Consider the following 27,415-nt stretch of genomic DNA (forward strand, 5'->3'; position numbering starts at 1 on the left):
ACCGAACAGACCCCCATGGTATGATTTTGCACATTTTTGTGATTTTGCTCTTACACATGCATAAAAAAAAAGAAGAAAAGAAAGAAAGAAACGGCACCTGAACTCATAATGCAAGATTGTGAGAATTACAAGAAAATACAATGATTGCACCAAGTTTTACACTGATGGGTCCAAGACAAACAAACATCTTGGAAGTGCAGTTGTTTCGGAGCACTGGGAAAATTGTCTTAGGTTGCCGCAGTTTGCTTCAGTTTTTACAGTGAAAGTATATATGCCCTGCTTATGGTTTTGGAAAAAATAGTAACAGGAGGTTATAAAAAAGTAGTGGTCTACACAGATTCTCTCAGTTCACTTAATTCCCTCCATATAAAATCAGAGTGTGAACCCCTTCTTGGCGACATCCTGAGAATGCTTGGCGAAAGTGAAAATCGTGGTAAATTAATTTGTCTCTGTTGGTTTCCAAGCCATGTCGGAATCCTGGGAAATGAAGAGGCGGACCAATATGCAACAATGACAGCCCGTGAAAGACTAACAGAAATAAATCTTCCACTCAAGGACTGTGTTCAGGTAGTCTGTGCTGCAATCACCACAAAGTGGCAAAAGGATTGGGACTGTCAAGTTAACAACAAACTACAAATGGTAAAGCCCATACTGCAGGAGTGGAAGACATTATACCACCAGGAATGTTTCATGGAAGTTATCCTTTGTCACGTTGGTATCGGACACACACAACTCACACATTACTTTTTATTGAAAAATGAAGAACAAGTGGTTTCTAATAAATGCCAAGAAACTTAACTATGAATCACATTTTAATAATATGTCCTGTGTTGGAGGAAAAAAGACAAATATTTTTATGAACATCACAAAGCACTTAACACCATTTATCCCTACCTGATCCTAGCTGAAAATGCGCTTGTATCTCTAGACAATATTTTTCAGTTTCTAGAAGAAGCAGGTTTCTTAAACAAACTCTAAAGTGATAATTTTTCTTGCTCGAAGCACTTTCATCAAATTATATATTCTCACCTTGTGCATGGCACATCATATCTGTAGTTGCTCTTGCGCCATAAAACCCACATAACTAACAACCGTAGGTATGCACTCTCATTCGTACTCACGTACGTTCACACGAATGTGCATTTCATTCACACTCATACTCGCTTCTGCTCACACTCATCGGTACTGTGATCTCTCTTATGGCATTCCAATGGGGTTACCTAGACCACCATGCAGGTCCGAGGATCTAAGCCCACTGTGTACAATCAGCTCAGCCGTATGTGTTGTGTATGCTTGAAGAAGAGATGATTGATCGGTCTTCGCTGGGAGTGAAACAGAGTGCCGGGAAGAGTAGGCTCAGAGTACAAGGAAGGATTTTATTAGACAACTGCTTTGGCGTTGAACTAACTACTACAGCCTATCCACGCGGTGTGTACCTGCCGAAGCTCCCACCATACGAGGGCAACACAACAGTGTTATAAAACACCGTAACACGCTGCTATATGGCAGGATGACTGTTCCAATGACTGTGCTACCAAGGCAATATGCCTTCAGCTCCATAGCCTACTGGGCGGCCCTGCACAGTTTGACTGCGCAGCGAAAAAGTACTCATTTTCCTTGAGTCGAGGACCCTTGGCAGGTTTGGCCAGCAAAACGGCTGCCCAGAGGAATTCGAATCCAATATGCACAGAATCACTGTTTGAGAGCCTTTTTCTGTGCCCGCCCTCCCACAGTTGGCTCAAGCTACCAGGAGAGAGGAGATGTCAATTCCTGCCTGAGCGGACCAATCGTGTGAGCCCCTTGTCTGCTCAGGGGCATACAACAGCAATTGGTTTACAGCCTCACTGCTGTACCGGCACTCTTTGGAGGATAAAAAGAGGGAAAGCAGCAACTCGCATGTGCAAAGTTCGAAGTTGATCTGGCTGTGACATGGTCCTTGTGCCCAAAACGTGCCGCACTATGGCGCTGCAATGAAATGGCTGAGCACAATCCCCTCAGTACTACTCATTCACGTTCATATTTAAGTCTACTGAAACCCTTTGTGACTTACTCGCACCTTTAAATTGACTATTAGTGAGTAGGCCAACCTATGCACACAACCATTTAAGAGGACAGGTTGGACAAGATGTTAAAAACAAATTTTTACTTTTGCGTAGTTTGAACTGTCCAGCCTTTTCTGAACAAGAATTAGTCCATCATTTTTGTTGCTGCGAGCTCCTTTTGCCAAACAATTACTTTTTCTGAAGTCTGTGCAGCAGCCTGCCACATACCCAGCGACCCTAGTTGTTCTTACAGCTTTGTTTTAACCCTGTTCCCTCATCAGAGCACTGACCCAGGTTGCCGGGAAAAGGGTTAGAGACACCTTAGGAGGATAGGGATAATTTTAATAAAGTGCCGGCAAACGACGGTTTAACTCGTCGAGACACCTTATTTACTCGTGTAATGATCACACTTCTTTGTCAAAAAAATTCACGAAAATTTAGGGGTGTGATCATTACGCGGGTTAAATTTCCTGCGAAATTTTTTTTTTTATCCCACATTTGCTGCGGGATGACAACAGGTCAACAAGCAGGCGGCTGCCACTGTAACAGTGCGGGACACGAAAACAAATATGGCGGCTGGCGGATCAAGGCGAACCCGCCGAATGCGATTTTTGTTCTTCTCATGATTACATTACGTGCATTGAAACAGTTTCTTCCATATCAGTAATGAATAATCGTTAATATCGGCAAGTTTGCGACAATAACATAGCCATGTCCACTTTGAGGGGACAGAAACAGAGATGGGCGTGTGTAGCTGCCAGTGACATAGAAACACATGGTGGGCATGCTGCGGAAACTGCGGCATTTGCTTCACTACTATCCTAATACGGCATGTTTCTGCTAAGGGTGGGCGAATATCTTAGCTGTGTTACAAGCGTCGGCGTATGAATAGGGTACACTTATAACATATCAGTGTAAACGTGGCCACTATAGTTACCGCTCACGATTTGTTACGTGCCCACGAGTGCAGACGAGAACAATCGAAAGGGACCTTTTTTGTTGTTGTTGGCCAAAAGCATTATGAAGCCTACAAGTAATAAAGCCAAGGCAAGTTTGGTTGTAGCTTTTTTTTCTTTCATGGAAGTGCGGAAAGTGATGACAGGAATCAAATGGGGCATCTGCTTAAGAATGTTTGGTGCGTGCAGACCGCTTGGTATGTCTCCAAGAGTCGTTCGCGTAGCATTTGACAGCATTCGACAGATGGTAAGCGCGATGATCATTAGCTAGACTTGGCACATGACATATCACTGCAAAAAGTGCGGGGTGCGATCACTACACGGGAAAGAAAGAAAATCGAATTTTGACGACATAATTCAGGGTTGCAATCATTACGCGAGTGCGATCATTGTGCGAGTAAATACAATATATAGGCAACCCCTGAGAAGTGTGTGAAGTACCCTAAGAATGCTAGTCGCATTAAAATTTGCCAAAAAGCATTGAGAAATTTTTCTAAGATTAGTGGGACTGTACTGGTTCGTCAAAAAAAAAAAAAAACCATTAATCGAGACACCCTAAACACTGCCTATAGAGTGAAACCTCATTCCTACAAACACCACATTAACAAACTTTTCAGATTAACATACTTTTCAGAAATCCCCTGCAGACTTCTTATGGCTTCAATGTAAAAATATTTCAGTACTACAAACTTTAGAATACCAAACTTTTCAGAATATCGATTGTAATTCAGTTTCCATGTCATGTTAACATCATCTCAGTTCTACGAACTAATATTCTGAAATCTAGGGATTCCTAGGTTTCTATGTATCCCTCACGGCAGCCAAAATAGTAGACTAGCAGACGACAAGGCGCACAGGTTTGGAAAACCTGAGACTGCGCTCAGTTAAAAAAAAAGTGTGGGAGATAGTTTTTTTAAAATCTGTTGCGGAGGTCATGACGCATTGGGTTTTGTGGGCGCATGCCTTGCCCAGGCAAGTATCGCCTAGCAGTGGAGGCACATCTCATCCTTCTTTCGTCCTTGTTTCTGCACATGCCTCTTTCATTTGCGCTTCTTTCCGCCGCTTTACTAGCAATGCGCGTGGAGAAATGTAACCTCCATACTCAAGGGGATGCCAGACGGTTGCACTTTGCATTTTCCGGACAGTGTTGTATGCGCGCTTGCGCTTTTGAACAGTTCAGGTGTTCGCTTCGAGTGAGACAGTTGTGGTGTCCATGGCAAGGAATGTAAAAAACAAAAAAAAAACAAGAAACATTGCGCTTTGGAGGTGACATGGAGGTTCATTTTTGTCAGTTGTTTTTTCAGCGTTGGTGTCTGCTTTGCGCGCGTCACTCTTATTATACAGTGGTTTGGTTGTGTGTGGCAATAAAATCTATGAAAAATAGCAACAGCGAGGGCCGAGAGCCAACAGCGACGTTTTCGTGGATAGCTCAAGCAGTGGCATCTTATAAACAGATGGGTTGATGGGCAGAACGGTTAATTTTGGACCTTTCACTATAACAACCTTTCAGAATAACTAACTATTTTTCACCGGTCCCCCGTGATTCGTTATATCGAGTTTTGACTGTATTACCTGGAGCATTTTGTTTACGTGTGCGCTTGTTTGACTTCATACCATGACACAGAGCGATTAGTTCCTGCAATCGAACCTCGATATATCAAACAGCTCAGTGATTGTGAAATAAATCGATATAGCCAAAATTTGACATATCAGATTCCCGGACAGCATTCGCCATGAATAGTGATTTCAAAACATGCTTGCCATGACATGTTTACTGCTCCCATAGCTTCTAGCGCTTCCAAGTCATCGTCATGGATTAGGACGTAGAAGATGGCCCTTCCCTATCAGATGCAGCTAGTGCGTTGACCGTCATAAAGGCGTTCTCAGAGAAGTGGGGCCTGATGGAGAAACTGGCTCTCAGCCTTGCCGAGTTTGAGGATGGCGTTGTTGCTGCTTTTGTTGCTGTGATTTTCACATGCCGCCACGGCAGCATATGAAAATCACAGGTTTATGCTGCCTACTTGTAAATAAAACTTGTCTGCGTGTGTGTTTGATTGAGAATGAACACATTTCTTTTGGCTAGTAGGTCTATAGCAACTCACCTGCCATTGTCAGTTAATTAATACATTACTTAGTGCATGTCCTGTCTTTTCTTGTGCCTTAGCTTGTGTCCCAGTAGTTCGCGCTCTGAATTTAGCCATGCTTAGTGCGTACGTGATCCATGTTTCCCACCAAATACAGTAGTACGTATTAACACAGTTTCACTGCCTAAGCTACTGATAGCTTGTTACATTCTTGTGCAATTTTGAGACTCCCAATATTTGTAGCACCTTAGTTTCTTGCCCAATATTTAAAAGCGTTAAATTTTGTGAAACATTTTCTAATATTCTATATTCAATTCATAATCTACTAATCGATATTGGCATATCCTTAAAGACCATTAAAAAAGTCACAGAAAAGAACATCATAATATTAAAGATATGTTCTAACACAGTAAAAAAAAAAATTTAAATAACCTAACCCTTACGTCTTATGAGAAAACGGTTATAAAATGGGCCCTAAAGTGTCGTATTTTGTACTCGCATAAAAAGTGCACTTGCGTAATGAAAGTACCCCCACTTTTCCAACCAGAAAGTTTTTTGTTTTGTTTTTTTTTCCTCGCATAATGATCGCACCCCAAACTTGCTGCTGTGAAGCAGGAGACAGATGGTACGATTCGTCGTCCGACATGCCAAAAATGCCAGGCAGATTCGAGCCGTGTTGTCGTGCCATAGAGCTGGATTGGGTGCCCAGCTTGCGACAAAAATAGGAGACATGCGGTACAATTCAGCGTTCGATACGGTACGTCAGACACCGTATCAAACACCGAATCATACCATTCTCCTACTTCTTAGAAGTGGCCGTGGAAAAAAAATCACTAGGAATTTTACGCCGCATAAGAAAGAAAATGGGATCATTATGAGAGTTAATATGGTACATGGCAGATATCCTGTCCCCTTATTTAACAGCCATTCCCAGTTGCTCAAATGTTTAAGCAATGTTTTTCACCTAGGAATGAAAAGTGTAACATCTTTAGAAACACGAAAGGTGCAGCTGCCAAGTTACTTCTTATGTACATCTTATTTGTGCATCTGCAATGTGCGCTCTGTAATGAAGTGTGCACATTGCACATTGTAATTGTTTGTCAAAGCTGCTGTGATAAGTGTGTGGAAAGCTCTCATTGCTGTTTATGGGTGAGGATGTCTACTTCAGTCTTTGGAGCCTTGCACGGGAGCCACTGATCTTGTTCTGCTTGTCTTTCCATTCACAGGTGTTGTCGGCCAAAAGCCAGCTGGGCTTGCTGTGGAGCCTCCACTGAAGACGAAATCCGCTCCGCTCGGCCATTCCTGGGATGCCATGAGCAGGGCACTGCCGGACTTTCCAATCGACACATTTTCCTTAGCAGATAAACCAAAGGAACCTTGGCCTGAACCATCCGATTCCAAGCAGGAAATTGCACCTGTACTCAGAAGTAGGTACTTGGGGCCAACAAAATTTGATTCCTTGAGTGTCATTTGAAGTTCAACAGTAGCATAAGCAAAATTGTATCCTGAGCTGAAGCCTTATTTTAAGCTACCTGTTTTGCCAAGTCAACCAGGAGGGCAACCGCATTCTTTCCAATGAAGAGAGGTTGCTGCTAGTCGCAGATTTTAAAGAATTTTCGTGCTCCCGTAGCATGTCGTTGGTGCAGCGCCCAGTTTGTCCATTTAGCGGTTGTAGCGACTGAGTGAGTACAGTCAAATAGAACTAAGGTTGTTGTTCAGGCTAGCTGGTACGTTATAACAGTCTTAAACAGTGCAAAGGGCAGAACGAGCAGCACACAGATGACAGCGCTGACATTCAGCCAATGTTTATTGTGTTGTTCGCGCTCAAAACATATATATTCGCAGGAGGACGGTGTCATGCCATTGCAAGATACTTCCTACCATTTGCGATGGCTCTTCTGCACATGTAGGCAGCCATCTATGAATTCAACCTCTTTATCTAACAAGCTGATTTAAAATGTGCTTACACAATCTGTGTCTTTCTTTGCGATCCTGTAGGCTTCATATATTTTGCTTGTCCGTTGTAATGTGTACTTTTGCAACGTTTCAATGTGTACTTTTGCAGCGTTGCAATGTGCACTCAAACAAGGATGGCAACTGTGTTCTTTCCAATGAAGAGAGGTTGCTGCTAGTCCCGGATCTTAATTAATTTTAATGCTCCCATAACCTGTTGATGCGGAACTTCATTTGTCCAATGTAATGACAAAGGGATGTCTTAGATGACTCTTGCAGTGCAGGCGGTGTACATGTTCTGGTATTTCTTGATGCATGATGGTGCTTTCGGGACATCTGAATGAACTTTCTGCACAATTTTTTTAATTTGTTCGATGTGGAAAAGACCACACGCAACCCTGCACGGCCTGCCGTCCTCTTAAGCCTGTGGGACACGTTGTACACATACAGAATCATAACCGTGAGCTTCTTGTCTTCAGTCTTGGTGCAAGGAAATGATTGCTACGATGATGATGATGTGTTGTACTCACCCCCCAGTCTCAGCGTCTGTGACGCACCGTCAGAAATGGTCTACACAGGTGGCTTAATGGCTGACGTTGGCTCGAAGGACTCAGACACTGATGTATGAAGAAAACTTGTGTTTGCAAAGGCTTAAGAAAGCTTGGTTACAAGATTGCATGGTTTCAGTGTTACATCGGTTACAAAAAGTTGCATTGGTTTGGACCAGATAGGGCAATGCTATCTCGGCCAAGCTGATGGTGCTTGCCACCCGAAGTCAGATCCATAACGACGATTGGAATGCTGCAGCTACATTTTCTAGACACAATGTGCCGCCCAGAATGTTTACTGACGAATCATTGATGGTTTGTATTGTGACTGGACGATCAGTTCAGTGATTTGCCAGTCTATCAGCCAACCATCTTAGAACACTTTTCTTTTAGCACAGGTCACAGCATAGAATCCTCACCCAAAATACACAGTATACATGAACAAAAAGGCGAGTGTCACCCTACGCATATTTGTCAGAAGTTCCAAGAAACCGCATGCAAGCGCAGCTGGTGTAGCAAGGTGCTGACAAGCAAAACACATGCGTAAACATAGACATAAGGAAACATCACAATCATGGCACCAGTTCTTGAACATGTGTGCAGAGCAACCAGATTGCCAGGAGCCGAAAGCCAACCAGCGCCATATTTGTGAGTAAATCTGTCAGTGAGATGCAGGGGATAACTGTTCTCTAGCCAAACTTCGACCTCATGCCTGAACCATAAGACAAAGAAAACATTCTCTTGGCGCCTAAGATACAAGACAAAACCAATAGGCTCTCATGCAGCTCGTCGAAATAAAATACCCCTGCCCAGATGGCCCGTGCTTTGTTTACTACTGTTCGGGGTGGCAGCTTAAAGTGCGCATTTCCTTTTTTGTTCTCAAAGGCGCATCCGCCAGCTTGCCAAGGAAAGCTCTGGAAATCCTGCTCCTATGCTTGAGCTTTGAAGCTGTGTTGTGTCTAATGCAGGCATGAATGGACCTAGGCATTCTTAAGAGCTGCGATTGCTATGCCTCTCTTAACAACCTTTGAGTGAGCCAACCAGAATGCGAGCAGTCTTTTCTTTGACCTCAGGTTATATCTCCAACAGGTATGCTTGGCTTGAAACATTATGGCAATATCCAAGAAGTGAACTCTCGTTTTAGTAGAACCTTTGGTTTAAGCTAGTTGATGACGTGTTGTAGAATAATTCAATAATGCATAAGAGATAGGGTCGCAATAACGAATGCAAGACAAGTGCCAAGACAGTGGGACTTGCCTCATGTTTTTTCCTCACTCTTATATGCCCATACATCTCACAGCTGCCTGGGTCAGAGGAGTGTAGAGCAAGCAATTCCTCCGTTAATCCACGCACTCATGACATCTCACCTTTAGAGGGAGCATGCACACTGCGTGCTGCCTGCTGTTACAGTTGGCATTTAGCGTTGTTATACCCGGCATCCCTTCTCGACGATTAATTCTTTACCGGTGAGCGTGCATCTATGAAAGGCCCTTCACTCTGCATCGCCGCTTTCTCAAAACCAGGGAGCTGGCAACTAAATCAGCACACCCAAAGCAGATGGGAGAGATGAGCGCCCGCCTGGACTAGACTGGACCCGACATAGACGATGATACGGGAACAAAGGGGTTCACGTCAAGGTGACAATAGTTGCAACTCTTCATGGAAGCAATGACTATCATGAAGACCATTCTGCAGGAACCTGACTCTGACAAGCGGACCGTCATGAATGGCCCACTAATTGATAAAAGTGGTAAACGTTAAGGACTTCCATGGGAACGACTTCGACATCAAGTTCCCAATTTGCCACCTCATTGCCCTGATTCGGGGGTGAATGTGCAACATTGCAGGTGGAGCCCGGCGGAACGATGTGACGTCATGGGCGGAATTTTGCGAACACTTTAACGATTGTGGTTGGCCAAGAAGAACAGTGAATTTCCCCGACAAGAGAAAGGGGATAAAGAAGTGCATGAAGAAAGTACCCTGAGTGTTGTGGAGCGTGCTCCTAGTTCTACGAGAGCTCCTATTCGCGCTCATGCTTGTACTAGTACTAGTACATGTAAACTCTCGTCATGTAACTTTGTAATTAAACCCTTTTCTCATCTTTTGAACGTCGCCCTGCACCTCTCGATCACCCGACACATGGCACATCATCAGCCATGGAACCATAATGGCCACTCGGATACCAAATCACAACAACTGTATGACAGTGGTGGGATACACTACCCTGGGTCCCAACACTGCTAATTGAGGATTGCAGAGCTGGTGACTGAACAGAAAATAAGCTTAAAGGTTCCCTCACTAGGCCCCACAGTAAATTTTGCTTATATGCTGGGAGTTGTTACATGTCCTCTAGGGAGCGTTCTGCCGCAAATATTTTTCAAGTCGGCTCCTTAATAGCCGAGATAGAAATATTTCAGTGCCGCGAACCCATGATTCCAGCAGGCAAGCTCCACTGCCAAGCGAGACACTCTCTTCACTCGCCCCTTCTAACTTTCGCAAGCGAAATTCCTTCCCTGCGTTCTCCCATATCGGACCTCGAGGATCACATGATGCATACGTCATGGGACCCGCCTTCATTTTTTTTTCTCCTCACTTTTGTTTTTCGGTGCTGCGCACTACCGCTGACGGCATTGTACGCAAGCTGTTGTGATTGTCTCATTTCGCGCAGCACACGATTTTGCACGCTGTGCACAAGGACACATGACTAGCAGCATAATTCAGTGCTACACAAATACTGAGGCAGAACAAGCAGATCGCAGAGCATGATCATGCGCTGGAACACGGTAGAAAATGGCACAGTTTGTGTTTTATTATTTCTCTAAACTTCAATTCGTGAATTCAAGCAACTGATCACACAAATAAGAGATGCTGCTTTGAATAATTCTCGAAGTCACATGTCACCACGAGCGATGTCACACTGCGGACACGACTACGTAAGCGCAGGGACACGAGTACGTCACAGTCTCGCTTGGAGCGGGGTCGCCACGAGGGAAAAGGAAAACGGTCTTCGGTTTGAAATTTCAGACCTTTATGCGGCGCGTAGCAATGTAATTCTTTGCAAACAGGATCGTTAGTATGCTCTGCGCTTGTCAGCTCAAAATGGCCAGACCTGGTAAGGGGCCCTTTAACATTGAGATAGGAAGATGGCTGTATAGATTAGAGACCAAATAGGGGTAACTGATAATCTAGTTGGTATTGAGGGAAAAAGGTTGTTAATGTTGCCGAGCTGGGGGTGTCACTGACGAGCAGATGGGCTTGGCCAACCGAACTGTGCTGCAGCCGCCAAGGCAGCGACGAGTGAAGGAACGTGACGAGGCAACAGTCAAAACAGAACACTCTCCCTTTATTTCATGCAATGTACTTTGCCCTCTCGTACATATGACATCGGTACATGATATAACCAGGCAGGTGTTAGCTAGCTCGCTTAGTGCCACCTGGTCAGGAAGGCGTGCACTTCACGACACAACGTAGGTGGAGTTGGGCTGGTTCTGTAATGCATGAAACAGACAAATAGTGTTCTATGGGTGCCGAAATAAGGGAGATGGAATTAGAGGTGGCAGAGGATTAGATAAGGAAATTTGCAGGTTGAGTTGACCAATGTTGGAAGACGTAACCAGAGATACCGTATTTACTTGCATAATGGTCGCAGTCGCGTAATGATTGCATCCCTGAATTTTGTTGTCAAAATTCAATTTTGTTTTTATTTCTCATGTAATGATTGCACTCAGAACTTGCCACAGTGATATTTCGTGTGCCAAGTCTAGCTAATAATGATCGCGCTTACCGTCTGTCGAATGCTAGCGAACGACTCTTCAAGACAAACCAAGCGGTCTGCACGCACCAAATATTCTTAAGTAGATGCCTCATTTCATTACTTTCATCACTTTCCACACTTCCATGACAAAAAGAGGTACAACCAAAACTTGCCTTTATTATGTGTAGTCTTTATAATGGTTGTGGTCAACAACAACAAAAAAAAGGCGCCTTTTGATTTTTCTCATCTGCACTCGTGGGCACGCAACAAATTGCGAGCGGCAATGATAGTAGCCACGTTTGCACTGATACGTTAGAAGTGTACCCTATTCATACGCCAACGCTTGTAACACAGCTAAGATATTCGCCCACCCTTAGCGGAAACATGCTGTATTAGGATAGTAGCGAAGACAGATGCCACAGTTGCCGCAGCGTGCCATGTTTTTCTATGTCACTGGCAGCTATGCGCGCCCACCTCTGTTTCTGTCCCCTCAAAGTGGACATGGCTACGTTATTGTCGCAAACTTGCCGATATTAACGATATTATTCATTACTGATACGGAAGAAACTGTTTCAATGCACATAATGTGCTTGCGAGAAGGAAAGAAAAATCGCGTTCGGCACTTCGGCTTGCTCCGCTGGCCGCCATTTTTGTTTTGGTGTCCTGCTCTACATACAGCGGCAGCCACCTATTTGTTGGCCTGTTGTCCCGCAGCAAATGCAGGATGAAAAAAATTTTGTTCTTCTTGCGAGAAATTTAACCTGCGTAATGATAGCACCCCTGAATTTGTGTCAATTTTTTTTACAAGAAAGTGCAATCATTATGCGAGTAAGTACGATATTTGGAGAGGCCTTCATCATGTTAGTGAGGTTATATAGGCCGATGACGATAATATTGCATACTGGTGTATTTATGTGTTGTTTCTATTTCAGACATGTGTGCTTCCTTCTCACCGGGTAACCTGCGGACGAGCAGCGCATACTGTGTACCTTCTCCGGAAGCCACTTACTCACCATGGTCAACACCAAGGCCCACACCTGGGGAATTCGCATCCCCCTGGCAAGGTGCAGGATCCAGCAACTCAACAGTTGGGGTAGTCACCAAGAGCCAGTGGGGTGCTTCAGATGTGAGAACACCCACAATGCACAGTGAACCTGACCGCTGGGCGCCCAGCCCTCCACAGCGTCCCATTGGATGTAGTGATACCACGGTGAGTCGCCTTGGAATTGTTGTGGCATAATGGGATTTCCTAGTAGGCATGGATCCGTTGGTCATTAGAGAGCTTTAGCCAGTACGTACCCCTGTTAGCATGAATTTTTTTAGTGGAATACCTCTGGAATAAGCAAACCCAATTACTGAAATTTTGTGGTGCTCAAAGCAGGATGCTATGGAATGATCTTTTGTAGAGTGACATTGCCTATGGGGAAATGCATAATTATTAGGAAGTTTGCATTTGGCAGCAAAGGCCTTTGCACGGGCAGACAAGAGTGCACAGTGCGCAGTGGGTAGGAGGTGAGTGGTTGTCTGAGGGCCTATGAGAATTTCTTTGTCTCTGGTAGGCACAGGGTACCTACAAACTTGGAAAACTGGGAATTCTCAGGCATATGAAATAGTCTAGAAAAACTCAGGGAAAGCTCAGGGAATTTGTGCTTCAATCAGGGAAGATTAGCTGTCATTTTATTGAAAGGGAACGAAAGTCGCCCTACTGCTGGCTCAAGTAAAAGAGAGGGAACATAATGAATTGTCTTTGATGCCGTGTCGTCGGCTGGAGGAGTTGACTGTGTACAGTCAATGAACAATTTTCTGGACGCCCGATTTTTGTGAAATGCCCGATAATGCGGACGACTTCGTGGCACCACCACGTTCCCCATAGAGTCAACGTAAGGACGTGTGTAATTTTAGGCGCAAGAACCCTTCGCTGTCCGATTTTCTGGGCATTTTGCCACGACCGCAGTTCCGAAACGGCATTCATCAAAGCCAACACCGCCGTTTTGATTATCTCACCGCCTCGAACCAGCGCTCTCGCACACAGATCCGCTGGCAGCCGTAGCCACCACCGCCGCATTGCTAGTAGGCTTAGCTGCTTCGACATTCACTATTAAGGTTGTTGCCTTTCGGTACTGTGCTTTTCATTGAAATAATTCACCGTTGTCAGTAATGGCACCGACTCCGCCTCTGTAATCCTTGCGATTGGCTTCGAAGCTTAGAAAGCATGGTGCGTTGCATAATGCTGGTTCCCGAAAGGCAGCTTTGCCTCAGTACAGCGATATTACGCAGTAAAGTGTACGTGATGTATTGCGGTGAAGCTTAAGCGTGGGAAGGGGCAATTGTCGCCGGACACAGACGTATTCCATAATTATAGACGCATGCACCCGCCATCTCCTGTCACCGTACAAGCAGTGATATGCCTAATAAGTGTACTGACAGGCCTTCACAGCTTTTTCGGCCGTGCCTGTGAGGATTTGAGCCCTTAAGGGCAATAAAAGACATGCATTCATTTTTTTCGGACTTCCAGATTTGATTTTTCGGACGTTTTCATGGCCCCTGTGGAGAATATAAAATCGGACATTGACTGTACAAATGACCAAGAGAATGCTTCAAATAGTCTGTGGGGCGAACGTGCGGCGGAACGAGGACAAGAACAGAAATGACCATCGCATTGAGGAGTGATCGGGAGAGGAACTGTGCCACCTTTTCTATGAAGGTGCTTGAGCTCAAAAAGCAAAGTGTTGGCTCACGCAAAAGTGCAGGTGACCCTTATCCAAACCAAAGTCAACTCTTGAAAGCAGTGAGACACAAAACGGAGGCATTGTGTATGGGCTAAGAATATGTGAGGACAGTTGAAGTTGACTTTCCAATTGCTGAGAAAATCACACTTGTGACAAAGTTCGGGCCTAATATCAGTGATCCTTCTATCACTTCATAGAAATAGCTTATTTTCGAAAATATCCCTTCTGTGTGCATCAGAATGTTCGACTTGATTTCCAATGGGCTTTATCCTTTTTCTTTTTCGAACATACTTTATTTTCTGTGCATCCTACTATCCTCTACCTTCAGTTGGCTATTTTGAATAAAATAAACACTACTCCTTACTATTCTCCTTACTATTCAAACTGGATTGTTTTTTTTTTTTTTAATGCTTGCTTGAGTATGACAGCATTGGGCAATGTGGTGTCAGCCTGTCTTGACATAAAATAAAGTTCTGTGTCGCTCAGGGAAAACCTGGAACACTCAGGGAATTTGAAAATGTCAACTTGGTAGACACCCAGTAGGCACCTGTTCTTTGTTAGCCCACCCTCACTTATAGCAAACAAGGTTAGTTCTGAAACTGATGTGGAGCATGTGCTGTTGGATGCAAAGGTGCCAGATAAGGGCACAGCAGCACTTCAAAAAAAGATTTCACTTTTGGGGGCATATCTTTTCATTAAACAATATAATTGTCATCCATTTTACTTGCGTTTCCTTTCTTGAAAACTCGATGTTCGCTACTTTCCTGTCAAGAATGTTATGTCACGCTGATAATGCACATGCCATTTGTGACCTGAAAATACCGGCCATGCAGCATTAAAAAAAAAGAAATACACACAAGATAGATGACGATTGTTGTTTGGGGACAAGCCAAGCCACAAAGGGCGTAAACTTCCGTTAGATTGTGCCTTATTCATTAAATAATTCTTACTCCAGGCTGTTAAGTAATGTTTAACAGTCTCGGAAGAGAACAGAACTGCAGGGCAAAGACCTCTCCCATACTTCTCCAACTACCCCGGTCATGTACTAGTTGTGGCCATGTCGCCCCTGCAAACTTCTTAATCTCATCCTCCCACCTAACCTTCTGCCGCCCCCTGCTACGCTTCCCGTCCCTTGGAATCCAGTCCGTAACCCTTAATGACCAACGGTTATCTTCCCTCCTCATTACATGTCCTTCCCATGCCCATTTCTTTTTCTTGATTTCAACTAAGATGTCATTAACTCGAGTTCGTTCCCTCACACAATCTGCTCTTTTCTTATCCCTTAATGTTACACCTATCATTCTTCTTTCCATAGCTCGTTGCGCCGGCCTCAACTTAAGTAGAACACTTTTCGTAAGCCTCCAGGTTTCTGCCCCGTACGTGAGTACTGGTAAGACACAGCTCTTACACACTTTTCTCTTGAGGGTTAATGGCAACCTGCTGTTCATGATCTGAGAATGCCTGCCAAACTCACCCCAGCCCATTCTTATTCTTCTGATTATTTCAGTCTCATGATACGGATCCACGGTCACTACTTGCCCTAAGTAGATGTATTCCCTTACCACTTCCAGTGCCTCGCTACCTATCGTAAACTGCTGTTCTCTTCCAAGACTGTTACACATTACTTTAGTTTTCTGCAGATTAATTTTTACACCCGTCCTTCTGCTTTGCCTCTCCAGGTCAGTGAGCATGCATTGCAATTGGTCCCCTGAGTTACTAAGCAAGGCAATATCATCAGCAAATCTTAAGTTACTAAGGTATTCGCCATTAACTCTTATCCTGAATTCTTCCCAATCCAGGTCTCTGAATACCTCCTGTAAACACGCTGTGAATAGCATTGGAGAGATCGTATCTCCCTATCTGACGCCTTTCCTTATTGGGATTTTGTTGCTCTCTTTACGGAGGACTATGGTGGCTGTGGAGCCGCTATAGATATCTTTCAGTATTTTACATATGGCTCGTCTACACCCTGATTCCGTAATGCCTCCATGACTGCGGAGGTTTCGACTGAATGAAACGCTTTCTCGTTATCAATGAAAGCTATATATAACAGTTGGTTATATTCCACACATTTCTCTGTTACCTGATTGATAGTGTGAATATGGTCTATTGTTGAGTAGCCTTTACGGAATCCTGCCTGGTCCATCGTTTGGCAGAAGTCTAACGTGTTCCTGATTCTATTTGCGATTACCTTAGTAAATATTTTTTGGGCAACGGACAGTAAGCTGATCGGTCTATAATTTTTCATGTCCTTGGCGTCCCCTTTCTGATGGATTAGGATTATGTTAGCGTTCTTCCAAGATTCCGGTACGTTCGAGGTCATGAGGCATTGCGTATACAGGGTAGCCAGTTTTTCTAGAACAATCTGCCCACCATCCTTCAACAAATCTGCTGTTACCTGATCCTCCCCAGCTGCCTTCCCCCTTTGCATAGCTTCCAAGGCTTTTTTTACTTCTTCCGGTGTTACTTGTGGGATTTCAAATTCCTCTAGACTATTCTCTCTTCCATGATCGTTGTGGGTGCCACAGGTACTGTATAAATCTCTATAGAACTCCTCAGCCACTTGAACTATCTCATCCATATTAGTAATGATATTGTTACGTAGGAAGACACCGACGAAAAGCTATTTACAAGTATATTTACAAGGCAATACGCTTCGCTTGGCCAAGAGGCAACAGCCTGCGCTAGCTTCTAATCATCGTCGTCGTCTTCACACTGCTCGCCTTTCGTGATCGCACATATTGTGCCGTAGCAATATTGCCGGATTTGTCTGTTAACGCATACATCTGATTTTTGCCAATTCCTAGTTTCTTCTTCACTGCTTTTAGGCTTCCTCCGTTTCTGAGAGCACGTTCAATTCTATCCATATTATACTTCCTTATGTCAGCTGTCTTACGCTTGTTGATTAACTTCAAAAGTTCTGCCAGTTCTATTCTAGCTGTAGGGTTAGAGGCTTTCATACATTGGCGTTTCTTGATCAGGTCTTTCGTCTCCTGCGATAGCTTCTGGCATCCTGTCTTACGGAGTTACCACCGACTTCTATTGCACACTCCTTAATGATGCCCGTAAGATTGTCGTTCATTGCTTCAACACTAAAGTCCTCTTCCCGAGTTAAAGCCGAATACTTGTTCTGTAGCTTGATCCCGAATTCCTCTATTTTCCCTCTTACCGCTAACTCATTGATCGGCTTCTTATGTACCAGTTTCTTCCGTTCCCTCCTCAAGTCTAGGCTAATACGAGTTCTTACCATCCTATAGTCACTACAGCGCACCTTGCCGAGCATGTACACATCTTGTATGATGCCAGGGTTAGCGCAGAGTATAAAGTCTATTTCATTTCTAGTCTCACTAATCGGGCTCATACACGTCCACTTTCGTCTATCCCGCTTGCGGAAGAAGGTATTCATTATCCGCATATTATTCTGTTCTGCAAAGTCTACTAATAGCTCTTTCCTGCTATTCCTAGTGCCTATGCCATATTCCCCTACTGACTTGTCTCCAGCCTGCTTCTTGCCTACCTTGGCATTGAAGTCGCCCATCAGTATAGTGTATTTTGTTTTGACTTTACCCATTGCCAATTCCACGTCTTCATAGAAGCTTTCGACTGCCTGGTCATCATGACTAGATGTAGGGGCGTAGACCTGTACGACCTTCAATTTGTACCTCTTATTAAATTTCACAAGACCTGCCACCCTCTCGTTAATGCTATAGAATTCCTGTATGTTACCAGCTATATTCTTATTAATCAGGAATCCAACTCCTAGTTCTCGTCTCTTCGCTAAGCTCTGGTAGCACAGGACGTGTCCGCTTTTTAGTACTGTATATGCTTGTTTTGTCATGCTAACCTCACTGAGGTTAGGATGACAAAATTATAACCCATTTACTGGATTATAACCGAGGATTATAACCCATTTACTGCCTGCTAATTCCTCCAATAGCACTGCTAGGCTCGCCTCACTAGGTAACGTTCTAGCGTTGAACATTGCCAGGTTCAGATTCCAATGGCGGCCTGTCCGGACCTAGAGATTCCTAGCACCCTCTGCTGCGTCACAGGTCTGACTGCCACCGTGGTCAGTTGCTTCGCAGCTGCTGGGGACTGAGGGCCGGGGTTTGGTTGTTGTATTCATATGGGAAGTTGTGGCCAAGTACTGCACCAGGGTGGCCAATCCTGCTCTGGTGAGGGAGTGCGTTACCGGTTCTGGTCACCGGGATCAGGCCACACTCCAGGCCTGTTTATGCAATTTTATCAACATGTGTTTTTTTTTTTTTATTCGGTGGAAAATTGCGCGGCACCGGGATTCAAACCATGGTCCCCTTGCACGCGAGGCGGATGTTCTACCTCTACACCACCGCTGCACAACAAAGCCAGTCACACCAAGTAGCACAGCCAGACTGGAGCATATCAGCATGAGTGGGCACACAAGCCCTGTCGTGCAGAAAGCAAACGCTGTGCATATGCACTGCAGTTGCATGTACCTGTGGTCTGCTACGTAGCATAGATACTGCGGCCACCACGGAGTGCCATGATGCATCAACTGGTTGAGCGCACTGCGCCTCACTGAGGGCAACCGCATTTGACACATCGAATGTACCAAAATCGGAAATAGTGACGTCTACAAGAACACCCAAAATGAAATTCGAACTGCATGCCACGGGGCTGTTCAGTATGTGGAGCATTGTGGGCATGCCCTGTACCTTCATAGCTGTCACAGTGCAAGTCATGAAAGGAGGAGCGGAAGCACTGTTAACGGATTGCCAATAACTCCACTTCTGCTGAACGCATTGAAGTACTTTTTGCCACAAGGTGTTTCTGAAATAGTCTAATTTAACTTCAAATGCATTTCTCGACTTTGATAAAAAGTGGTTGAGGGCCTCTTTAAAGCTATTTTGGGCATAGCTATGGCGATTTGAGTCCTTGTGGGCAATTAAAGGCATGCATTCAGTTTTTTGGGTTGCCTCATTTTTCGTACAATTTCCTAGTTCCTAGGGAGTCCGAAAAATGAGACATTGACTGTATACACAACGAAGAGCACTGCAGTGGTGCTAACAGGGTGTTGCAAGGGAAGCATCTCAGTCCCAGGGGTAGCATCTGCCCAATGACCAAGAGCAGAGACGACTCAACGTAGAGTAAAAACTGGACATTTACTTTCATGGGTAGGTCAAGAGCGGTCAGCTCTAAAAGCTGTTCAAGAAGCGAAGGCCCTCAGCTAACAGACACACCATCTTTTATGCTCTCTAGAGAAAACTCTCATCCCCTCTGGGAGAGGGAAACCACAGTCAGCCAAAACGTCTGTGCTCAATTCTTCATGTCTGGGCTTGCAGCAATCTCGCTGGCACTTTGATTCCTTCACATGTATTGTTCCCTGGAGGCATGCTTAAACTTGCCTACCCTACACACATACTGCAAACTTATTCTGTGGTACGCATCCGAGAACAGGGGGAGGGTCCTGCACTTGGCACAAGAACTCGTGCACAGATGCCTTAGTGCACGGGCACGTTCATTCAAATTTGTTGCTGGAAACATGTGGCTTTTGGTATTTTGGAGGGTCCAGCATGGTGTGGGTTTTGGTTGTGTATTACAACCACTTGTCCCAGATACGAGCCATAAGGAGGGGTAGAGTGATGGATTCCCCACTTTTCCTCTCTCTCTTTTTCTCTATTTTTTTCATTACTGCAGCGAGGGAAAAGAAGCTCAGCAGAAAAGGTGAGTCACATGAAAAATGTAGAGGCAGTCATTTTGAAAGCATTTGCTCACACCTTTACATTTTGAAGCCTGTGGTAATAGTAACTTCCTGTGGTGTCAGGCCACAGTACGACAGTCGAACCTCTATATAATGAAAGTGGATATAATACCGTAAAAAGTGCCTGTTCTTCATTGAAACAGCTAAATGTGGTGCATAGCTAGCGCCATCTAGAAAAGTCAGTATCACAGCCTCTACTAGCCGTGCCAGTAGCCAACCATACACAAGCGAGGTCGCTATTTTGACCTGTGTCGTATCGGCTGTATCGGTGTGCGGCGTGGTGTCATCGTGATGGCACCAAGCAGGAGATGCCACTACAGTGCCAGGTGCTTTGATCGTGCACGCTTTTAAAAAGTGCAGCATATCTAATGCGCTTGACGGTACCGAAGATAGTGCACTGGTTTGAAGCTGAAGCTGATAGTGACAAGGAACACAGCGACGAGTCTAGCTGTGACGACGGCGTTGAATGAACTCTGCACGTTCAGATTCAAGAAATGCTGTTTTTGTGAACGCTGCCCTCGCTTTTTTTGTTCGGCCTACATTCGAGGTGGTGTTTTTGCTTAGGACTTTAGGGGGTCGGCTTAGAATCGGGGTCGGCCTAGATTCGAGTAAATACGGTAACTTATAGAATGCAACAAAGTAACTCTGACATTTGGTTGGTCGTGCTTATTTCAGTCAGTATTTCCCTGCTTTAGTAAAACTGAATTTGTGGGGTTCGACATGGTGTTGGTTACAGCAAAGCAAATTTTTTTGTTTGAACATGACTCAATATAGGTTCTGTTCTAGTAGCAAAAATGCCAAATGCAATTTTTAATCGATTTTTGGGATGAACCATTTTTCAGACCGGTGCTATCATTTAGGCTTCCCCATAGCACCTCCACCCACCCCTATATCTCCAGTGTATGGGCAACCAGCACTGAAACTTGGCATGCCAACAGCAGTGCCATAATACATAAGCTAGTGGGCTGCAGAAACTAGTTTTAATATGACGTGCTGCAGTTTCATGTCGGCAAATTCAGTGCTTGTCTTGAGGCCCATATGTGCAGCTTCTGACCTGACTGGGCACTGCTGTGCTAGAACGTAGGAGTGCATGTGGTCCTCAAGACATGCATGTTCATGGACATAGCTTGGTCGGATGCATTTGGCCTTTGCAAGTGCTAATACAGGCGTTCATCCCTCTTTCTTCAAGATGCCTCCTTACCAGTTGACGGCAGCAAGTTTTGGTAGGACACTTAAACTTAAACTGCCGTAGCGAATCCTGGCCAGCGCTGGTTCCCTGTGATGGCAGAATAAACTTTGAATGCTGCATGGTGTGCTGGTAAATTTTTTGGACACGATCAGGGTATGTAGCGACCTGGAAGACCTGGAAGGTCAGGGAAATTTTAAGCACCTGGAAAAGTCACGGAATTGTCAGGGAATTTCTTCTTTTACAGAGGGAAGTCATGGAAAATGGCCAAGAAAATTTAGGTTTCAAATTTCCAAAGGCCCGGCTGCACCACAAAACATTTCTTTAACCAAAAAATTGCACTTGTCTCATAGGTAGCAATTAGACAAGTATTTAAAAAAAAAGAACTAGTTAACTTTCAACTGAAAAATTCAGGCAGTTGATCCTAAAGTAAGGCATTCGAGCAATATTCATAACCTGTTAGAGAGGTGCAAACAGCTGATGTGGCTAATTTGTACATCGTAATGAATTGCCACAAATTAAATCCAGAAAACTGATAAGTGAAATTAGATTGCTGAAGAAAGCAGCTGCCACGCCCTTAGCAGGTGCACATGACTACATGACTTTACGCCCCACCATTGGGCGAGCATGAAGCAAGCATGCTTATAGCACTGTAATTTCACCAGGGTAATGCTCACCCGACTCAACTTCCCTGCACTTTGTTACTGCAGCCATAACCTGCATTTTAATTTATAAGCTGAATGAAAAGGCAGAAATGTTGTCGCCTTTACAAGCAATTTACAAGGCTTTTTGAATTGCTACATCTGCAGTCTCCAGGGTTATGTAGTTATCACTGCGATGACGTCTTAATGCTAGCTGAAGTAAGCACGTCAGCATGATTCCTGCATTTCAGGAACACCCCCTGTCATGTGCAGCAAAGACCTTCAAGCTTTTCCTTCTGCTTTCTCTTTTTAATTTTTTTTTCCCTCTTGTCAGTTCATGCGAATCACAAGTCAAAGACTGATGGGTGTTGCTTCCAGATGGTAAACCCCATGAATCAATCAAATTATATAGCATTAATTGTGAGGTGGCTGCATGTTGACATTTCTCCAAAAATATTGTCACTTTGAGCCTTTTAATATGCCATAAACCCTGGTTCGTTGAGGTCTCCACATAATAGAGCCGAATGACAGTGCTAGAAAAAAATATCTGCATCTAAGAAAAGCCTATAGTAGGATTTTTGACTTCCTTATCGCATTGCACCTTGCTGTACAAGTGGCCACTAGAGCGATGGATAAGAATATATTAAATGGAAAATGACAGTTACAAATCATCGGGTGGCTGGTAGCGCACCTTTCAAGGGACCCTCATCAAGTTTGACATTACAAATTGGCAAGCGCAGTGCTTAATCACGTGGTCATGATCGTGGCTGCAAAGCGCTTTACACCGAGCTAAGCTGCGAAAAAAAAGAAACCAGGAAATTCAAAAGGAAGCCTTCATGCCTTTCTCTGAGAATCTTTCAGCAGAGATGATATTGTGTGCATTGTGATCTTTGCTTCTGTGTCCTCGTCATATGATCACATTGTTAGAAAAGTTCTCAAAATTGACCTGCTAGTACTTTAAAAAATTAGCCGCTGTCTTCTTCCTCTTCTTCTATTTTCTTTTTACTCATTCAATTTTTCCTGCAAAAGTCATGGAAACCTCGAAATGTCAGGGAATTTTAAGAACAAGATTTACTAGACATCCTGATGATCCATGCGTATAGTGCCTCAAATATGGTGGATGCGAACGAAATTGCTACCATATCAACTCGGCACCAACTGCAACTTTGGTTGTCAACTCTCGACAAAGCAGCACTGCGTATGCCTATAGTCGGGTACAACTTTAGAAAAAAGGGGCGTTTACTCCTCCAAGGCAAATGCACACGAGCCTCCACCAACGGGCGCGCACTCTAGACTGACGTCACGAGCTGGACGGTTGGTGACCGCGCCGACGTAGAAGATGGCCGCCCGCGCTTTGAACTGGGGCGAGTGATTTAGTCATGTGCGTCTGTCCCTCGTCAGCGTAAATTCCCAAACTGTTTGTGGTGGTCTATCATGCCGGAAATATTATTGAGAGCTTACGATGCACCATTTGTGCCACGTGTGTTTATTCTGAGCCGTGATCCGGCGATGAAAGATTGCAACGAGCATCGCTGACGCTACGCGAACTGGTGAGACTGCAGGCTTGCAAAAAAAAAAAGAACATGAAAAGGAACGAAAAAGAAAACCTATCACATTTTGGAAAATAAGTTTGTGAAAAAACAAAAACAAAAAATGTAAAGCCTATGCTATTTAAAACCAAGATCATTTATTTAAAACGATGAATAAAGCATTTTTGTGCCTTTCCTGCATCCATCGTCTTCTCGCTCCAGGTTTGTAATGGTTTCAATAAATGCACTGTTCTTTTGAAGTACTAGTTAAACAGCAAGTGATTAATTTTAAGCTCGGAAAACGAGTCGTAAATGTGGCATGTGCATGTAAACCAGTGCAAAAGCCATCCAGAGCTGCTCTTTTCTTTTGGCCCTTGCAATGAAGCTAAAAAGCTGACGACGCGCAACATTGTAGAAGGCACGGGGTCATTTTTCTCTGACGATCCGGCATGGGCTGTTGCAATCCAATCACGAGACATCTGTCAAACCAGTTATCAAAATACACAAGTCTTTATTTATACCGAGAATTACGTGCTTTTGAAGCCCAGTTTTTTAGTGGGACTATTTTGATCGCGGAGGCAATCTGCTGTCTTGCTTCAGTCATCTGGGCAGGGCCTCCCCTTTTTTCTAAAGTTCTACCCGACTATAGTGGCCTAGACAATATGGCTGTGACAAAAATTTGCAGGAAATGGCTGTTGACAAGCTGTCGCAGGACGCTCATTGTCAGTGTGTCTGTGCCAGTAGATCTCGTTGGTGATTGAATGCGAGATCACATGCAAAAGCTAGACGGACAGCTGTAGCAGTGGAATTTTGGTTCTCATGCAGTGTCCTTAATGTCCGAAATATTGGTCTGGGATTGTACTGTCGCGCTCGGTATGAACTGCAATGCAAAAGCGTGTGGCAAAGCGCTCACACGTTGCGGTTCATACTGAATACAATAGTACTTAACCAGAGCAACTTGAAGTGGCACATTTGAGGCAAGCATGCAAATTTTGACCAGCAGCTTGACTTTCTTGGGCTGCAGCCGGCAATCCAGCACGCCGATCCCGTGTAAGCACAGCGATTTCATGGTTGCGTATTAGGGATGGTGCAAAGTGCCTGTATGTAATTAATTATTTCTGTGACACATGTCAGCATGGCAATCCGCCAACAGAACATTTAAATCCTTCGGAGATCATTTGCTGGCATGTCAGAGACACCATGTTCGCTTTTGTTTCATACAGACCTGATAACAGATTTCTTTTTTTTTTTTTCCAATATCAACATGTATGTGTATATATATCACGTATACTGAAGCGATTTTCATGTCAAACTGTCACACACTTCATTTCTCAAGGCCTTAGAAAGCCTTATTTTTTTATTTGCTGATACAGTGCATCTTGGCCTTTCTACTGCTGCATGTCAGCACCTTGGTTGGTCATCATTTCAGAATTTCTTTTTATTTATTTCTCATTGTTACATTATTTTTTGTTCTTCCTTTTCCTCTTAAATTATAGATTTTCCCGTATGCCCATGTGCCCAATAAGCTGTTATAGGGATCTTTGTGCAAATTTTGTTGCTTTGATATTTATTTTTTTCCACACTGGCACTCGCATCAGGTTGTAAATCTGAAAAAGTTAAACACTATATGTCTTCACTGTGTGCCTTTCAGCCTCCTTTATGGGAACCAGCACCAACACCACCAGCCCCAGCTGCTGCACTGCCATCTGTGTGGGGCTCTAGCTGGTGGAGCAGCACCTCTGTAACGTTGCCTTCTGGAACACCGCGGTCACCTGGCAGCTTGCCTCAGGGGGACACATCACCCACCGAATCCATGACCAATATGGTGTCATCTATAGGATTGGACTCGCCAGACGCTAGCTTAGAACCAGCGGCATCCTTTGAGCACGTGAGCGACAGCACTGCTGCTTTTAACCAGATTAAGTATTCTAGCTTGACCACTTTGTGCCGCCCTAATATGTTTTCCCAGTCCAAGTGGCATTGAAACCCATCCCACCCGAAATTAACAGCACATTTGTGTAGTCTGTTCCCTGGCTTATTAAATTCTAGTCCTGTTGTCCTGTGAAAAATTGTGCAGAAATTGTCTATGGTGATTGTCAATGTAAGTGAATAGCCGAACGTTTCTCGAAAGGTGTTTAATTGATTAAAGAAATGATGTGCTTGATGCCATATATGTGTTGCAGTGAAGGGGCATAAGTACCATTTGTTGTTTGATTACACAATTCCGTTGACAACAGAGCCGTTAACCAGCACATCTACAACTGTAGTATAGATGGACAACACTAAAATCTACAAGATCTGTAATAGTTGGGGTCCAGCAACAGATGCGCACCACAGCTCAATTGCACGAGAGCATAGGCCCTCTGCATCAGTGCCCTTGTATTGGCACTGAAAGTCCCACCTCCAACCATTGGCCATGAAAACAGCCTCAGTAGCCAAATAACGCTTTAAAACACAGTAAGAATCTGTTCCATATGTGGAGCAGGACAGACATAGAACTTTCCCATTGGAAACAGTATGATCAGATCACCAACTAGCTGATAAAATAGAATATTGAGCAAATTGGAGAAATTTTTTATGTAAAAGTAGTTAACAACACCTGCAGACGGGCTAGATGGTGCATTGCAGATCGACGAAAAATAAGGGCACAGGAAGACACAGACGAACAGCCAAGAAAGACACAGCACAGGTGGTAACCCACATCTACTTTATTTGCAGCCACGCTAACAAATATATGCAGAAAGGATGACATGCGCAGTGCATAACAACAATGGAAAAAACATAATAACAAGGCAACCCAAACCATTAAAACTACAACACACGTTCAAGAAACTCGATTTCTGCCCTGAAAAGCTTCAGAGACGTATCGTTCACACATTTATCTAATCTTTTCCTGATATAAAAGGCTTCCAATAATTCACGCGCAGTCTTATCGCGACCTTTGCCTAGGATTCTTATGTTACTCAGTCGCAGTTCATGCACTGTGCACTTGGCGCAATGAACAGCCAGATTTGTCCCACTGCCCCCTAATAGCCCTCAAATGATCCCCTGCTGCATTCAGTCTGGCGCCTATGTGCCGTATTTACATGATTGTAAGTCAACTTGAATGTAAGTAGACTCCCCCCATATCACGTGTGACAGGGAAAAGAAAAAGAAGAGCATACCCAAGGGAGCATTCGATAACGAAAATTTATTAGTAGCTGACATGGTCACTGGACTACTCGTCTTCACTTGTGCCATCGTCCTCATTGCTGCTACGGTCTCACAGCACGTCGTCGTCCAGCGAAATTCCACATTTGGCAAATGACCGCACCACAACATCTTGTGGAACAGCAGCCCATGCCGAATGCACCTAACCGTACGCAGCCGTCAGGGAGGCTCTTTTGACAGGTCCGGTTGGTGTAAGTTCGCGGTCTTCTGCCACGAGCCACTCGTACTCATGGTGGGGCAGGTCCTTAAAAGGCGAAGATCAGGGCTTGTTTCATGACCATGTCGCACTTCACTGGCAGGGACCGATCACGCATTTCAGCGACATACGCTGCAAGCTTGGGCTACAGCTCTGGAATATGTCCAGACTTCGGCCCATGGGAAATTCACTTGCCGTCACAGGTGAAAATTTTGCTTTGCTGCAGTCGCCACTCTCCCACCACCCGTTCAGAAACAACGAACTTGCGGCCCGCCACGCAGCAATTTGTTTCTTTGGCATAAAGGATGGCAGCCCTCTTGAATGCTGCTGTGAATGAGTGAATGAGCGCCGAATGTTTAGTGGGCCTGGAGCACTCATGACGACTGAGGAAGCATGGTAGTAGCATGTAGCCGGCAGTCAAGTCGAACGTGTCAAACTAAGAGCTACAGGGAAAGAGAAACACGCAAGGCGGTGTCTGCTCTTCCATGAACTATCGATACTTCCTGCAAGCGCTGCTGTTCTGAGGGTGCTGCCGCAACTGGAATAGTGGCACTTCCACCAACTATCGACCCCCCCCCCCCCCATGAGTGTAGTGTGCACTGCAAAACTCTCAAGAATGTTGAAAAGCCCTACTGAAAAGCGAACAAACACACAGGATAGCGAAAAGCTATGGGTAGGGCCATAGAGCAAACATAAAATTGTAACTACGTTGTAGCTCCCCCGATGCCTCGGTCTCGCTTTTTTGGCAATGCCATGTTTTGGTTTCGATTGTAAGTCAACTTCAGCACTTCAGATTTTCAAAGTAGAAAAGGTAGGTCATCTTACAATCATGTAAATATGGTAAGCC

The 27,415-nt window shown here is 44.4% G+C and overlaps 1 protein-coding gene across 4 annotated transcripts in view; it reads left to right on the forward strand.

Annotated features, from left to right (window-relative positions):
* Tmem131 (Transmembrane protein 131) overlaps positions 1-27,415 on the forward strand; it is a 100,838-nt gene that overhangs the window by 69,202 nt on the left and 4,221 nt on the right. For all 4 annotated transcript variants that reach the window (XM_075689287.1, XM_075689291.1, XM_075689288.1 and 1 more), the window contains 3 exons: positions 6,309-6,509; positions 12,270-12,547; positions 24,814-25,050. In XM_075689287.1, coding sequence (XP_075545402.1) covers positions 6,309-6,509; positions 12,270-12,547; positions 24,814-25,050 — 716 coding nt within the window. The remainder of the gene's footprint in view (positions 1-6,308; positions 6,510-12,269; positions 12,548-24,813; positions 25,051-27,415) is intronic.

The sequence above is a fragment of the Dermacentor variabilis genome, chromosome 4 (assembly GCF_050947875.1).
Source record: "Dermacentor variabilis isolate Ectoservices chromosome 4, ASM5094787v1, whole genome shotgun sequence".
NCBI classification, from domain to species: Eukaryota; Metazoa; Arthropoda; class Arachnida; order Ixodida; family Ixodidae; genus Dermacentor; species Dermacentor variabilis.